At 38.9% G+C, this 15,384-nt stretch overlaps 2 protein-coding genes and 1 long non-coding RNA gene across 4 annotated transcripts in view; all 3 read right to left on the reverse strand.

Annotated features, from left to right (window-relative positions):
- Positions 1-1,924, reverse strand: part of flt4 (fms related receptor tyrosine kinase 4) — a 53,538-nt gene extending 51,614 nt beyond the window's left edge. Inside the window, exon 1 of the mRNA XM_028008776.1 lies at positions 1,501-1,924. Within this exon, the coding sequence (XP_027864577.1) occupies positions 1,501-1,558 (58 nt within the window). The 5' untranslated portion in view covers positions 1,559-1,924. The remainder of the gene's footprint in view (positions 1-1,500) is intronic.
- A 1,878-nt stretch (positions 1,925-3,802) lies between these two features.
- LOC114139524 (uncharacterized) lies at positions 3,803-5,229 on the reverse strand. Of its 2 annotated transcripts, none has more exons than XR_003594468.1 (2): positions 4,804-5,229; positions 3,803-4,411 (listed from the first exon to the last, which is right to left on the reverse strand). It is a non-coding gene; the product is annotated as an uncharacterized LOC114139524 (long non-coding RNA). The 2 variants fall into 2 exon arrangements; XR_003594467.1 differs by having other exon boundaries at positions 3,803-4,414.
- A 1,921-nt stretch (positions 5,230-7,150) lies between these two features.
- On the reverse strand, positions 7,151-12,855 carry trim105 (tripartite motif containing 105). The gene is made up of 7 exons (XM_028009459.1): positions 12,735-12,855; positions 11,991-12,305; positions 11,001-11,096; positions 9,270-9,488; positions 9,082-9,095; positions 8,830-8,945; positions 7,151-8,182 (listed from the first exon to the last, which is right to left on the reverse strand). The coding sequence occupies exons 2-7, from the start codon at positions 12,279-12,281 to the stop codon at positions 7,632-7,634; spliced, it is 1,287 nt and encodes a 428-aa protein (XP_027865260.1). The 5' UTR covers positions 12,282-12,305; positions 12,735-12,855; the 3' UTR covers positions 7,151-7,631.
- Between the last annotated feature and the right edge of the window lie 2,529 nt (positions 12,856-15,384).

A 15,384-nucleotide genomic window follows, 5' to 3' on the forward strand; every position in this document is an offset into this window, starting at 1 on the left:
AAGCAGGGAAACAAGTCAAAGGGGTAAGGAGAAGGAATGTGTTTTACATTACACAGCCTTACATGCCTTTTCCACTCGAGCACAACAATGCCCACATGAATGCAAATCAAACTCCTACTTCTGGAGGATATGAACAGATCTGAACCCTCAGCCCACCTCCCTCTCCCCTAAATGGGTCTGGTCCAGATCAGTGGTCTCCCCTCCCACTAAATGTGCCTCTAAAAACGGGGCCCCTGCGAAACACACAATCTCTTAAAAGTCCCACAACAAACCCCGCTATAATTTACCCCTCTGACTTCTTTGTAACATCAGTATCAGCTTCATTTCTAATAAACACAACAACAGCATACCTCCCCCTAGTGCCTATCTTCATGCAGACTTGTGACATTTGTTTATTGAGTTTCTGAGAGGAACTCCATACATAATTTATAAAGCCTGTCTTAGTGGTTCCCGAAAAAGATTATTGTTCATTGTTATTGCAAATAATTTTATTTAAATAATTGCACTAGCTTGAAAATTACACTGATAAAACAAGCTTAATTAATGACAAATCCTTGTAACAATCTATATACCATCAAACATGATGGATTATAATAAATATTTCTGAGCAGGAATTCCATAAGTTAGACAGCTAAAAGGCACTTTAAATCAGATAAATTTCAACCACACTTTAAAACCTGTCTACTAAGTTAATTCATATGTTAGTAATTATCAAATCCTTTTTTCTTAGCTGGTTTGTCCATCCATATTACAAAGAAACATTTTTTTAATCTTATGCTGGTGTGATAATGAAATAGTTGTAAGGTGACATGTAAATTGTAAATGTCCTGCTTTTTAGGGTGAACAAACTCCATTTGACTTTGAACACTTTCACTTATTTTTACTGAGACAGCATTAAACTTTTTAAACCTACTTTAAGAATGTGGTGTGTAAACTGTTTCCCTGAACAGAACTTTAAAAGAACTTTAAAAGAACTTTAGCTAAACTCGGGGTTTAGCTAAAGCTTGCTAGCAAGCTCAACTTTAGCATTAGCTCTGTTGCTAAACTAGATAAAGTTGAGTGAAAACTTGAATTTTTGTTCTAACGCAAAAGCTTCATAATTTCAGTTTTTGACAGTTTTTTCTCAATTAGGAAAAAAAAATACAAAGAAAAAAAGTAATAAATGTGAGCCTTGCTGTACTTTTCTAGACGTGAGGGTTGTCTGTTAGCTTTTCCTGTTCAGAATGTTTCGGAAAGATTTACTTAATAGTCTAATTTAATTTTATAATTCATGAACATTAAATTTACAAAACAGTACCCTTTAATCAAATATATAATTTTAATGACTAATATTCAACCCAAAGAAATCCTTATTTTAAGTGCAGTCTGACTAAATAAGGAAACGTTTACATCCCATGGTTATTAAAACAAAACATAATGATTTACTGCGTATTGCTCCACAAAGTTACATTATTAGCTCAAATATTCCAAACTTTCAGTGTTTCTGGTGGTGTTGCTCACCTGAGGCGTATGCTATTCCAATCCAAGTCCGGCAGAAAAGCGTGAAATCTGTCTTCATCTCCAGATCTCCGGTCCAGAATGTCCCAAGCTTGGTAGGATTTTCTCTCTTTTTTTGCTGTTAATGCAGCTAGAAAGTGTTTGAAAGTGATTTTAATGGATGACAAATTACAAATCCGTAATAGCGAGAGGAGGGAGGCGGGGTGCGCTCAGGTGAACCTCGGTCAGTCTGTGCGTGTAAGCGGACTGCTTCTGTGTCGGAAAATCGAAGTGCTGAGAGAAAGAAAGGACATGGAAAAAACTTATTTAAAAAAAAACAACCTTTTCCTCTTTTGTCAAAAGGATGCACAAGGTACTGAATGAGATTTACAATGATTTCCCTTTCCTTTGCTCGTGACTGGAGCGCACCCACCCACTCAGTTCATAAAACAAGCTGATTTGGAGGAGTGTGGGAGAGAGGAGGTGTGTAAAGAGAGACTGGGGGTAGGGGACGGAGGGGAGTTCACACTAACATCCATGACAAATTTCCTTCCTGCTAAATCCCATCCGTCTCATCCTCTGTGTGTGAAAGACCTGCAGCGGTTGCAGCACTGTGAAGAAAGTAAAGGTCTCATTAAGGCAAGGCAAGGCAAGGCAAGGCAAGGCAAGTTTATTTATATAGCACTTTAAAACAGTACCACTGACCAAAGTGCTGTACAATCACAAAATTAAACAAATAAAAACAAAATTAAAACACATCAAAACCAACAATGCAGTGACGTAAAACACTCTATATAATACATAAACATACCCAGATAAATACAGAAAAGCAGCATCTCAAACCAAATCAAAGGCCAACCGAAAAAGGTAAGTCTTAAGAGCAGATTTAAAAATTGCTAAAGAGGGGGCCTGTTTTACCAACATAGGTAAAGAATTCCAAAGTTTGGGAGCTGCAACAGCAAACGCCCTGTCTCCTCTCTGCCTCCTGGAAGTCCTCGGCACCTCCAGGTTCATTTGGCTCGCTGATCTAAGAGCTCGAGGAGGACAGTGTATATGTAGCAGCTCAGAGAGATAGGAGGGAGCAAGGCCATTTAAAGATTTAAATACAAATAAAAGAATCTTAAAATGCACTCTGAAATTGAGAGCACATTGAGAGCTGTATAGAACCGCTGGTGTAGATTTTATTTTCAGGTTTAAGTTATGTGGAGGAGTCCTGGCACCTGAATAGCTCAGCAGGTTATCCTGATGCTGTGGGAATTGCAGTCAAAGTCACCACAGGAAGTGCCAACAAATGCCCCAATATAGATGGAAGCAAAACACACCACTCCAAGTGTCAGGCAAGTAACACTCAAAGTGTTACTCGGCACGTAGGCAGGTATAGTATAAACTTCTTTTTTATACAGGTTTGACCTAAATTAAAGCATAATTTTGCTAAAGAGCATGTTTTTGTCTTTAGTTTCATCTATCTTCCAATTACCTTTGGCCAGCCTCCTTGTCTTTCATAACAACATCATCCTCACTACATGATGCTGCCACTACCACTTTTCAAAGTTTGGGACGTTGTGTTCAATGTGATGTGCAGTGTTAGGTTTCCTTCACACACAATGTTTTGCTTGTAAGCTAGAGAGTCCAGTTTTGGTCTCATCTGACCAAATTGCCTTCTTCCACATGTTTGTTGTGCTTGGACTTTTTATGGCTTTTATTCAAGCAATAACTTTCTCCTTGCCAGTCTCCCATACATAAAGATCAGATTTGTTTGAGTAAAACGACAATTGTTTCAAGTCTCCTTTCAAGACTCTTTCAGAGCTACCATTGGCTTCTTGGATTAATGCTGTCATTGCCTAACCTGAGACTTTAGTAGACATGTCTTGGTTTGTAGATATGTCATACTTTTCCAGTTTAGAGCCGTGGTTTGAGCAGTGCTTTGCCAGATGCCCAAACATTTTGATGTTTTTTTATTATTAAAAACTGCTTTAAATAACTTCCCCTTTGACCTGTCTTTTGAGTTCCTTGATCCTAATGATGCTGATTTTCTGTCCAACCTGAGACCTTCACAAATCAGATGTTTTTATTCAGACATCAAACTACTCACATGTAGACTCTGTATACTAAACAGTTTCTGCACTGGGTTTTACTGTATTTAGGTGTATCACTATAGAGAAGACTAATTACATGCATAACACAGCTTTCCTTGTACAAAATGAGAAGCTGTTCTTCCATAGTTACATGGTATTTTGTGAATTACATCTAAAAAAAAATCACTTATCAGTTCAGATCAAATTTTAGCAATTACTTAATGTTCAGACAAGATGAACACAAATTCTTCCTGAGTTTTGGGAGTGTCTTATTTTATTAAGAGCCTGCAGTTATTCATTCAGAGAGTGAGATATAAAGGTGTCTCCAATGAATTGCATGGAGATCTTCCAGGCTCGTCCAGATCCCGATAACCCCACTCCACCCATACATCCATCACCTCAGGGGAGTCTTCAGAGTGTAAAGGGATATCTTCAACCGAGAGTGTAACAGACGGGCCCCGCGGTGAGCTGCTGTCAGCTCTGTTTTATTTCACGGGCAGGGATCTTTGCAAATTGAAAACCAGTGTAAACTCAAGAGTACAAAAAAGGGTAGTAGGGTTGTGCACTTTGGAGATGGAGTGTCAGGTGCAGCTTGTTCATTAACAGCCAGATCTTGCATAAGCTCTGAGGGACGATCAACTTCTGGTGGAGAAGAAACAGAATGCAGGTTCAGGCCAGTGTAATCGATCCCACACATCTTTACTATCCAGAGCCAGGGGTATGGTGCAAATCAACAAGGTGCTCTATCTCCACTTAAAGACTGGAGACTGTTACAACAAAAATAAAACCACCAGTGACCCCAGATTCTTTGCTAGCTCTGCCCTCAGAGCCGGGGGAGCCCTTGTACATCCATCATACTGCTGCTGACAATGAGACAAAAGAGAACAAAATATTTTCAGAGATGTGAATATGTTGTCATTCTCAGCTATGACGAACATGAAGCATGTGGAATAACACTGAGCCAGAGGATCATGGCATGTTATTGTGGGCATGTGTTTCCCTCTAGACCCTTTAAGGCAATCCACCTCTGTTCATAAAACACAATGTTGTGATTGACTGGTTGCAATTAAAATGTTTTCCCTGGCTTCAGCCCTGGAGCGACGTTGGATTCAGAGGAAAATAAACACCCCAAATTGTGCTGATAGTGGCGCAAAGCTTAGGCCAGGGACTTGCCAAATCTCATTATGGATTTAAAACAGATAATGCTGACGTAAGAAGACTCGAATTGTCTCATTAATAAGACACTGCTTACATCCAGACAACGGCAACAATGCCCCTCATGAAGGATGGCTCGGATGTCTCTGCTGTGTCAGATGAAAAGGTTGGAGTTAAATAATCTCGCTGGCTCCATAGAGACATCCAAGAACTCAAGGACCCGTCCTTGAAGTGCCAGCACTCCATCCGGCCCATCCTCAGGTCAGGAAACAGACCACAGCTCCGCACAGCAACTACCATAGGAAGGATGTGGAGCAAGTAAAGCTCTCTCTAGCTCAGCGAAGTTCACATCCACATACCTTTGGGCCAAACGCCACTTCGCTGAACTTCTTTGAAGTGGTATACGGTGCTCAGTAAATGTTTTGTTTTGGTTTGGTTTGAGAACATCAGCCAAAATTTCACGTCAGCCATATAGTCGTTCATGTTTGTAATGCAGGAGCTCAGTTTTTCATTCACAAAATCAGCAGCCATAAAATCAATCATACAGAGTAAATCGTACATATTTACTCTGTAAATATCAACATAAGTCAACATAACAGACTTATGTTGCCTATTATTTTTTTTAAAAACTTTTAGAAATGCATGTTTTGAACCCCTCATTGCATGTTTTAAATCCCCTCCCAACTACTGACAAGATTTAAAAACATACCCATGGCTTGAGAAGTAGGTCCGAAACCTTTTCATACAAAGTGTCCCAATTCAAAATATTACCAATCAAATATAATATTTAAACTCTTTCAACAAATGTTAACTGAAGTCTATATAGTAGTACAAAAGGCAGCAAATTAACATCAAACTATAACATTAAATCTCCTATTTAATGGGAGATTTTGTAGAGCTACTGTCTGTTGTCACATTTGAACAGATGGCTTTCATTATTTTAATTTCAGACTACTGCTAAATTTTACACTAATAAATTTATGTGAAAATCTGGGTCATAAATAAGCAAAACACACATATTAAAAGATGATAAAGGGAAATTAGGCTAAATATTTGAGCTGGAAGTACATATTTTTCCTAATTTCTGTAAGGTGCTATAAATTGGTAATAATCGGGTGTTACTCTAAAATAGACAATATTAAAAAAATCAACAATGGGTCACATTTTTAGTTTGTCAGAGTAGTGCTAAAAGTCTCAGTTATACTTTGGCTTTAACTATGCAGATGATTACTGATTACTTTAATTCTGAACTAAAAATCCATGCAGTACAAGAAACAGCAAATTAATCCCACAGAATAACAAATCATTACATTTTTAAACTTTTTTAGAGGAACAAAAGGTTTGTCTTGTTTACAGTGGGTACATTATTTTTGTAAGGAATGAACAATATTAAAAGAGCCTTGGCTGTTCTTGATGCAGCATTTCCATTGTCTCTATGTAAACTCCAGGCGTCCTTTGGTCTGTAGTTTTTCTTGAAAATCCTTTTTTTCCAAGTAGTCAGAGTTGCTGAAGTGACAATGTTTTGTACTATTTATTAATAACAGTGGCAATCTGATTAATATGCAGCAAATATGCATGTCAGTGACAGGTAAAGCTAAACAGGATGTAAAATGTTTTGCTCATATCATAAAAAGTTGGAAAATAACCCACCCCAACAAACCTAGTGAATATAAAAACTCAAGTATCGTTTTTGAGTTTTTAAATGAGTACAAGCAGATCACCCAACTGCTTTCAAATGATGTCATTTCATTTTTAATACTGTATTGTAACCAAGTCTAACTTGAAATGCACATTTAGAAATCTGCATTTGATCAGTAATTCTGGTAGAAGACTCTAAAGATAACACTGGAGTGCTAGTTTTGTTCAAAAGAAGCATACATGCACAACATCTCAGCCTCACAGGATCCACAGAATAAAAGTTCAAATTTTGTTTGCGCTTTTGCCAATTAACAAAACAGTTCACAGGAAAAGCACAAATCCCCGTTTGGTGTGGTTCAATGTGCCACTCCTCCGTTCAGAGGAGCAGGCAGCAGCATCCTGCTTCTCGTGCCCTTGAGGGCTGTCAAAAAACAGAACCTCAGAAACAACCACACTGTCACTCTGTTTGCCTGACCTTTCACCTGACGGGAGGAAACAGGACGTCGGTGCTCTAGTGTGTTTGTGGAGATAACCAAAAGCCCGCCTGTTGTTGCTGCTCTAGTGTCAGAGATGGCTCACACGTTCACAAATTCCAGTCCAGGTGCAGCAGAGTCAACAAGCTTCCACTGTCTCGGGGTTTAAATGGTTTTGGACTGCCATCAACCGCGGAGTATGCAATTGTGCAGCCTGCTTTGATGATGCCTTATAACATCCTTCATAGGTTCAAGTAGTGAGGACTTTAACCCTTCAGAGGTGACGAATCCGTGCAAAGTTGCAGCTGCTGAAAAGAATCAAAGGCAGTCAGCTTAAAAAGAAATTTCGACTTGGTTTATTGTCCATATCAGCAGGTTTACATCTTACATCCATGTATACAATGAAACACAATGCATGCATTTGTGTTTGAATTTAGGTACATACAATCACTACGAATTAATGTTTACAGTTCAATTCTGTGAAACTGGAAAGCTTACAGACTGCACCGACTTATTTCAAACTCATGCATAAAACATGAGGAAGCCATTTAATCAAATATAACATCTCAAAGTAAAGTGCACAGATCATTCATGCTGATTAAAAACAAAATGAAAAGAAAACCTCTTCCTCAAGACACTAAAGAAAACAACCCTGATCATTTTTTATGAGAAAATGCTATATCTATTTCTATATAATGCAACAATTACAGCTTAGAAATTATCCAAAAGTGAAGTAATGGCAGGGGTGCCTTTCAAAGTCTTTGGTGAATAACAGAACAGGTTTTTAATGCTGAGCAGTATCGACCGACTTCAGTTAGTTGTACAGAGCCCCATGGAGGAGTTTCATAGCGTGGGGTTTCTGTCCGTTATCACTGATGCATGGGCTGAAGAAGGGGAACACTTTTCCTCTCGGCCCCTTGCTGAACAACCACAGCAGGTTCATATCGTCGGCGTTGTAGAAGGCCACCTTCCTCTCATCGCAGTCCAAGTACACCCCGATCCTCTGCGGAGGCGACCCGAGCTGCAGCCTCGTCCATGGCTGCGTCCCGGCCCAGTATTCGCTCCTGTTCCGCAGCCGTAGGGTCCAGTAGCCGTTCTCGGGGCTGAGTTTGATCCGGGCGTGTTTGTCCACGGTCTCGGAGGCAACGCCCAGGTCCCATTTTTGGCTGGAGCCCACTTCAACTTCCCAGTAATGTCGCCCTGACTGGAAGGCCTGCGCAGCCAGGATGTTGACGCACTGGACGAAGCGCTTGCTGTTGCTCATGTGCGGTGCCATGACATCGCACTCGACAGCCTCGGTTTTGTCCCGGGATACGTGGATGCTGGGATGTGCCGTCTCTACGTCAAACGTTAAGGCAGCAGGACCTTTGGGTTGAAAAGATTTATCAGGCGTTGGCACAAATATTGTTTGTGCAATAACAATTTGACATGAATTCACACCTCTTTGTGTTTTTCAGTTTTTGTCACATTACAGCTACAATATTCAGTGTATTTATGAGGAGATTTTATGTGATAGACCAAAACAACAACATACATCATTGTGAGGAAAGAAAAATACTGCATTTAAAGCCTGAGATGCACTCTGCAGTGTTTAATGTTGACAGTGTGAATGGTAGTCCGACTCTGTTCGACTGGGGACCAAAATTCCAATATTTGTTACATCTTTAGTCGATGCTGGTGTGAAAGCAATGTAAGATTAATTCATTTACGCAAAGCTGGAATTTATTTACTAATTAGAGCTACACAGAGTTGGTTTAAATGGATTTTATTCAGGACTAACAAAGTAAATGGGCCTAAAGACACATGAACCCCAAACATTTCTGACCTTTAGTTATTCAAAACATTAAAAACCCCATCTGCCATTTCTTTCTACAACATAATTATGGTCATGATGTGACCATGGGAAAAGGTTGACAAGGCATGAATATTTCTGCACTGTCATTTCTCTAAAATGCCTCTGAAAGTTGCAGTATCAGTCTGTGTTTAATGATGCTCATCAGATGGAAAGTTACCTGGCTTCAGGGCCTTGAACATCCTTCTCCATGTGATGTATTGTAACGGAGCTAAGTATTTGCTGCTGAAGGCACTGATATCAAAATCGGGCGCCACGTTCACCTCCACACAGGGCCTGTGGATTAAACACATTTTATTAGGGTGTCTAAGATCAAATAACATTAACTACATGTCAAATGCTAATATGTACATGACTGGTGTTAAAAGGCCTGGAGCAATTACTGTGTCGCTCTACAGCAGTAAATGCTTACCTCAACTGTGGAAACTGTCAGGAAGGAAACCAAAGAAATCTCATTAACTGCATGTTACACACTGGCAGAAAAGTTATAAATTAGATGAAGCTCAAGTTTTTATTCCACCATAATATTTTAAATTATGGTTAGATACAAAAAAAGAAAAACTTTACAAAATTAATAGACTTGGACTGAGAAAGCTCCACCTCAGTCAGTGTGATGTTCGACTCCTGCAGCAGCTTTACGTTATTTTCCAGCTCCCTAATAGCCAGCTCTGCGGCCTCCAGGTGACGTTGGACCTTCTCCAGTTCCTCTGCTTCCTCTCTCTTCAGCTGATCCAACATATGATTCTCCTCCTCCTGCAGGATCTGATGCAGAGCTCTGAACTCACTTTTGACACACCCCTGCAGATCTGCTCCAACCCTCTGGAGAAGTGAGAAAGTACTGGTACGTCAGGAACATTGACATTGCCTAGTGACATGGATACGTCAAAATCCAGTGCCCTTACAGTATTTCATTTTAAATTCCACATTAAAATACCAATACAAAGCACAAATGATTGACAAGTTGAAGGAAAGTGATCCATGGCTTTATAACTGCTTTAAAAAGAAAAGTGTGGCAGGATTTCTATTCAATTCCACGAGGTCAATGCTTTGTAGAACCGTGCAAATGCAGAATGAATCTCCTTCCACTGCAGTTTCTGCTGCACGACTTTAGGGGAATGACGTTTATACATCTAGATAATGTTTTTTCCTTTTCTTCTTTGTAAAATAAGTCAGGCTTAGTCCGATTGGCTGGAGAACTTCAATGAACATTTGTTTTCCAAGTCATGTAAAACATTTTTCAATTGGAATTATTGTGGGACCTTGACTAGGCCATTCTAAACCAAGTCTTTTAAAGCACCAAACAAGTTTAGAGGTAGAACTATACGTACTTAGCTCCATCCTTCTTGCAGTTAAAGTTCTGATTAGCTAACTTGTTGCTGCTAAAGCACCGTTCATGTGTTCGGTGTTTTCTGCCCCATAGCATTTTAAACATGCAGCCTTAATGTGGATTATAATTACTAATTTATTGATTTCTGGAGGCCATTTGTTGCGCTGAATTTTATTTGGAGGGTTTGCATTACAGGGAGCTAAACACAAATGCACATTATGCTCATCAGAAAACCACATATCCTTTTTGTTCCACTTCACGGTTATGAAGTGGAACATAACCACTTCATGCTGCTCTACCACATATTTATCCAATAAAATACATTGAAATCTGTGTCTAAGCTTAATGGGGAATGAACACTTTCTTTGCTTGCATCTGAAGAGGTACAAGCAAAAAAGTAGTGAAGCAATATTTAAACCTATTTCACACATTATAACAAACCTTAATCTACGAGCAAAGAGGAATGCCAAATTCACAAGACTCAATGCAGCAACTAGATCTTGCAGCAGAATCATGGATGAAGATTTGACCAGCACACGTGGTAATTTATCAGATGAGCTGTCTGAACAACTGTCTGAATTAGCTGGGTGCCACTGAACTAAGTGTGTTTGATGAGGTCCGACCTTGTTAGACTGCTGCAGAATGATTTATCAGAAAGCCTCAAGGTTTTAACACCAGTCCAGCAGTTGCACTCCAACATATTTTGGATGAAGAGGTGTTCAAATGTTGTAAAGCAGTTGGAAAGGGGTTGAAATTCTAAGAAATGCCTGAAACAGCCACAGGAAGTTTGCACTGATGGTTTTCTTTTCATCTACTCAGAGCACACAGCAAGCTCCCATCTGCTTATCAACACTTGAATCTTATTCGCAATTGATATTCCGTTAAATGTGAGAAGCAGAATTGTGCTTAGACATTCGAGGAACACAACAAGAGACTATGAACGCAGCTGAAAACACAACTGAATGTGCATAATGAAATATTAGGTTCTGTTCGGTCGAGCCTACCTTTATGGTATCCATCTTGTCTTTGTCTTTGCGAATGGTGCAGAGGAGATCCTCCTTCCTTGAGTTATGGCTCTGCAACGCCACACTCAGCTTTTTCTGCAAAGCAATATGCAAATAATGTCTGGAGAAGCTAATTTATAAAATGTAAATCGGTACAATGTAGTGGGATAGGAAAGCCAGAGTAATCAGAACCCTCACCACTACCTATTAAACTCCTTTAAAGCTATACTTTCTGCTGGCGCTGCATGACTATGAATTTTAGAGGAAGCTATATGCTTGTATTTTATCTTAACCCAATGCAACAAAGTCTACCACAGCACTACTACAAAGTCCAAGTGCTGTGGATTTGGAAGAGAAATCAATGTTGCTATCAGCTCCCAAGATGATAAGAGTGCACCAGCTGTGCACATAAAAACATAAACAAATATCGCACAGCTGCAGTTTGAAAACAAAAATCAGGAATTTTGGTTTAAACAATTGTAAATTAACTTTTTACATGTTTTTAGGTTATAGTCATAGACTTTAATATATTTTACTGGGATTTCAACATGAATCAACATAATGCATAAAAATGAAGAAAAGAAAAATGTAAATTTTTCAACCCAGGCAGTTAAATCTATTTACAAGGTCACTGTAAGCCAGGCGAGACATTTGTAAATCATCAGTGGTAGTTTTTTGGTGTTGTTTTACTCAATGATCCTTATTTAATATCACTGCCATACCAAGTGATATTAAAGGGAGTGGAAGTGGACTTTGGCCTGATCGAGTCAAGCACAACATGTCATTAAGACACAGATGTGGACTGAAAAATGGAACACAGTTATATTAAACTTTTACAACTCAAATGGAAATGTTTGATCATTGCTAGGTTTACTTTGGGACATTTTATTATCTGCATAAGATATAACACACACCAATCTAAAAATAAACGTGAGGCAGCCAGATGATAAAACACACAAGGGGAGGAGAAAGCAAAAGCGATGAAGTCACCTCCAGATTCCTGATGTAGGTGTCTGAAGAGGAGGACCGAACCTTGTCCACCATCGCTGCCACCAGGTAGTTGGTCTGAAACTGCTTGGACCTGAACTCTTTGCGGCATTGCGGGCAGGTTACAGGACCCAGTGTTCCCCTCCAGTACCTTGAGATGCACGCCTTGCAAAAGTGGTGCATGCAGGATAGCATGACAGGCTCCTGGAACAGGTCGCAGCAAATGGCGCAGGTCAGGTCCTCCCTCAGGCTGAGTTTGGATGAGGGAGGAGGAGCAGCAGGAGCAGCAGCCATGCCGAGATGTCTTTTCTCTCCAAACTGAGGAAGTGAAAGCAAAAGATTAGAAAACTAGAAGAAACTCGGGGTGGATATCTGGCTTTTGTTCCGTCAGCAGAAAAACTCTGATGGTAAACTAAAGACATTACATTGTCCTGTCATGCACTCGTGGCAAAAAGGTTCGACTACAGCTATCAGTTATTTATTGTAAAATAGACTCCCAGAGTATGTGTAAAAAAAAAACAATTTCCAGTGTAAACTCAAATCAAAGTGATTAGGACTGGATAGCAAGCGACCGATCACATGATTCGTACTGTAAAAATCATTTGCTTACACTGTTGAATTTGCCGAGAGACTGTTAGCATTTACAACCACATAGCCGTCCACGAGAAGTTCAACGGACTAAAAACCTTATCAAAACTATGATGTCACTACGATATAAGCGGATATTAAACACTTTAATGAACTTACTGCGTCTGCTGTTAAGTGAAATGCGTGTCCAAACACTTCAAAGTCCCTCCTTCTTTGCTCCTTGATCCTGCGCTGTTCCTTCCTGTTGTGTTCGGGGGACCACCGCTGTCATAAATGAGCATGCGCAGGATGAAGGGCCGACGTTTGATTGGTTCATTGAACCCCGGAAGCATGGCAGTCAGAGAGTGGTCAGCCACAGTTTATTGTCTTTCTTGTCTGTTTATTGTTTTGCTTCGCTCACACGAAATGATAAGTTGCAAAGAGCAAAAACACGCTGTATGCTTAGAGTTATATTTTATTTTTTTATTTAGGGTTTTTATGAAAGCCGAAGCTGATAGAAAGTCGATATAACAAAATGTGAAGTGTTGCCTTGACCATAAATGTTTTATATCCAAACGAATAAGCAAAAAGGAAAACGGTAAAATATTAGTAATGCTGAAATGATTTTTTTTTAAATGTGTTTCTTTTGTATAAAAAAAACAAAAAGAAGAAAAATAACACTATTTATATGCCATTAAAATATATAATGTCACAATATATTTTATCTACCCATCCTACCATATAATGACAGGAAGGCTAAAAAGAATAGCTTGTAATAGATTAGAAAAAAATCTATTAAAATACGTTTTTCTTGCTTGTTTTGTTTTTACCTATAAATATAGCCAAAGTAATTTTTATTGTGCCTTTTCTTTATCTTTTTATTTTTTACATGGTATGTATAATCTTTTATCAGGAACCCATGACATCTTGCTTTACAGGATACGTTAGCTATTGGGACCATGGGAACAAGCCTTTTTAAAGGTAAGCTGAGTAATGCCCAAGGAAATAGGTACTTGCTAAAACGTGCCTTCCTAATACACACAGAATTAAAAGGTCTAAAACAACTGCATGGCGTTAGAAACAGGTCTGAACAAGGATGCATGTCCATTTTGTTGCCACCATATGTAGCAGGAAGGATGTCAAGGTTTAAATAATACCCAAAACACACTGTTGGAATTGTTCAATTGGAACTGATCTTGCCAATTTACCACAAATAACATAACTGTTTTAATAAAGCTTTATTGTAAAAGCAAATTTGGTCAGAATAATTTGAGCTTGACCAAAAAGAAAACTCACAATTGTTAACAAGCATGAAGTCTCCTGGAAAAGTAACTAATCACTGTTTATTCCTCTAATGCTTAATCTAAATATCTCCTCTTTTTTATTGCAGATTTTTTTTTCATTGTTTCCCAAACTCCAAGTTGAGCATAAAACAGAAACCCCCATAGCTTTCAGGCATTGTCAGTACTGTAAGTCTGTTGGTTTGCTCATTATGAAGACCTGAGTGAGCTACCTGTCTTAGAAAAATCTCCAAATTAGAACACAGCCTTTTCGTAATTCCTTTCTGTGTTAAAAAAAAGCCCTACTTGGAGTGATTTTCCAGTTTTATGAATGGTTGAATGGATTTTAAAAGTGGGCTCGACACCTGTAAAGCACATTTAATGAAGATACTGTCTTATATCCACTAATTGTATAATTTAACCTCTCTCCCTCCCAACGCCTGCAAATTAACTGAAAGTGAGATGACCCTGGGGTTCTTCATGAAGCTACAAGGTTATTGCCATTAAAAGTGAATTCAATTGGACAAAGACGGAAGAGAGGAAAAAATACAAGATCAGTTTTACTTCTTGGATTGAGTCCCGAGGCATAACAGAGACTTCCCACACAAACATTTACCTCAGGAATCCAATTTGCAAACTTCACAGACTATCCATCCCTCTGAATCAATATGTTCAATCACCTGTGACTTAAAGACTTTCATCTGTCTGCATTAGAAAGTGTTTAGCCGTCAGAGTAACCTTCATGAATAACACCAACAGCAAAAGGAGGAATAGCTTTGGCACAGAAAGAGAACTATAAATCTGTCTTTTAGCTTAAAGAAACATGGAGAACCCACCCATTCTCTGTAAACATGATCAGATTTCATGTGCAGAAGTTACACGATGACCCATTCCCATTTGCTTGTAAAAATATATATAGTAGCATAACGTTTTTACTTATACAAGGAAGTCCACCTAAACATAGCTTTATTTGAGAAGCAGAAACTTAAAGAATATGTTAAAAGGACTGTAAGTCTTTTGAGTCTGTGGCAGATTTCTTTACATTGTTGAAAGAAATCCATAACAAGCCTTTCACTAAAACAACAGTGGAAAAGCTGAGTGGATGTAAATGCTTTTACAAGTCATTAAAAACAACAGGGAAAAAAAGCAGTGCATTTGGTGTTTTTTTTTATGGGGAAAAATTATTAGCTATATTGTGCATAATATAAAAAGGCAACAGTTGGGATTGGTGGATCATTTGAAGGTGAAACTAAAGTAAAAGGTTTCCAGGTGAATGTGATAATACACTCTGGATGGTCACATTAAAGAACGGGGACTTATAAATGTCTGACCTTCATAATGCTTTGTGGAAGTTTATTGTGGCTGCCGTAAAGCTTTCAGAGGACCTCAGTAAAAATATGTTGGTAATCATCAGGTTTGGAAAGGTTACAAAAAGTGATTGAAAGTTCCAAACATTTAAGACCATTGTCACCTTCCCCAGGAGAGGTCGTCAAACAACGGTCATCCTAGCAGCATAGCTTGTAAAAAAAGAAGTTTTAGAAGTATTAGAA

The sequence above is a fragment of the Xiphophorus couchianus genome, chromosome 23 (assembly GCF_001444195.1).
Source record: "Xiphophorus couchianus chromosome 23, X_couchianus-1.0, whole genome shotgun sequence".
In the NCBI taxonomy this organism is placed as follows: domain Eukaryota; kingdom Metazoa; phylum Chordata; class Actinopteri; order Cyprinodontiformes; family Poeciliidae; genus Xiphophorus; species Xiphophorus couchianus.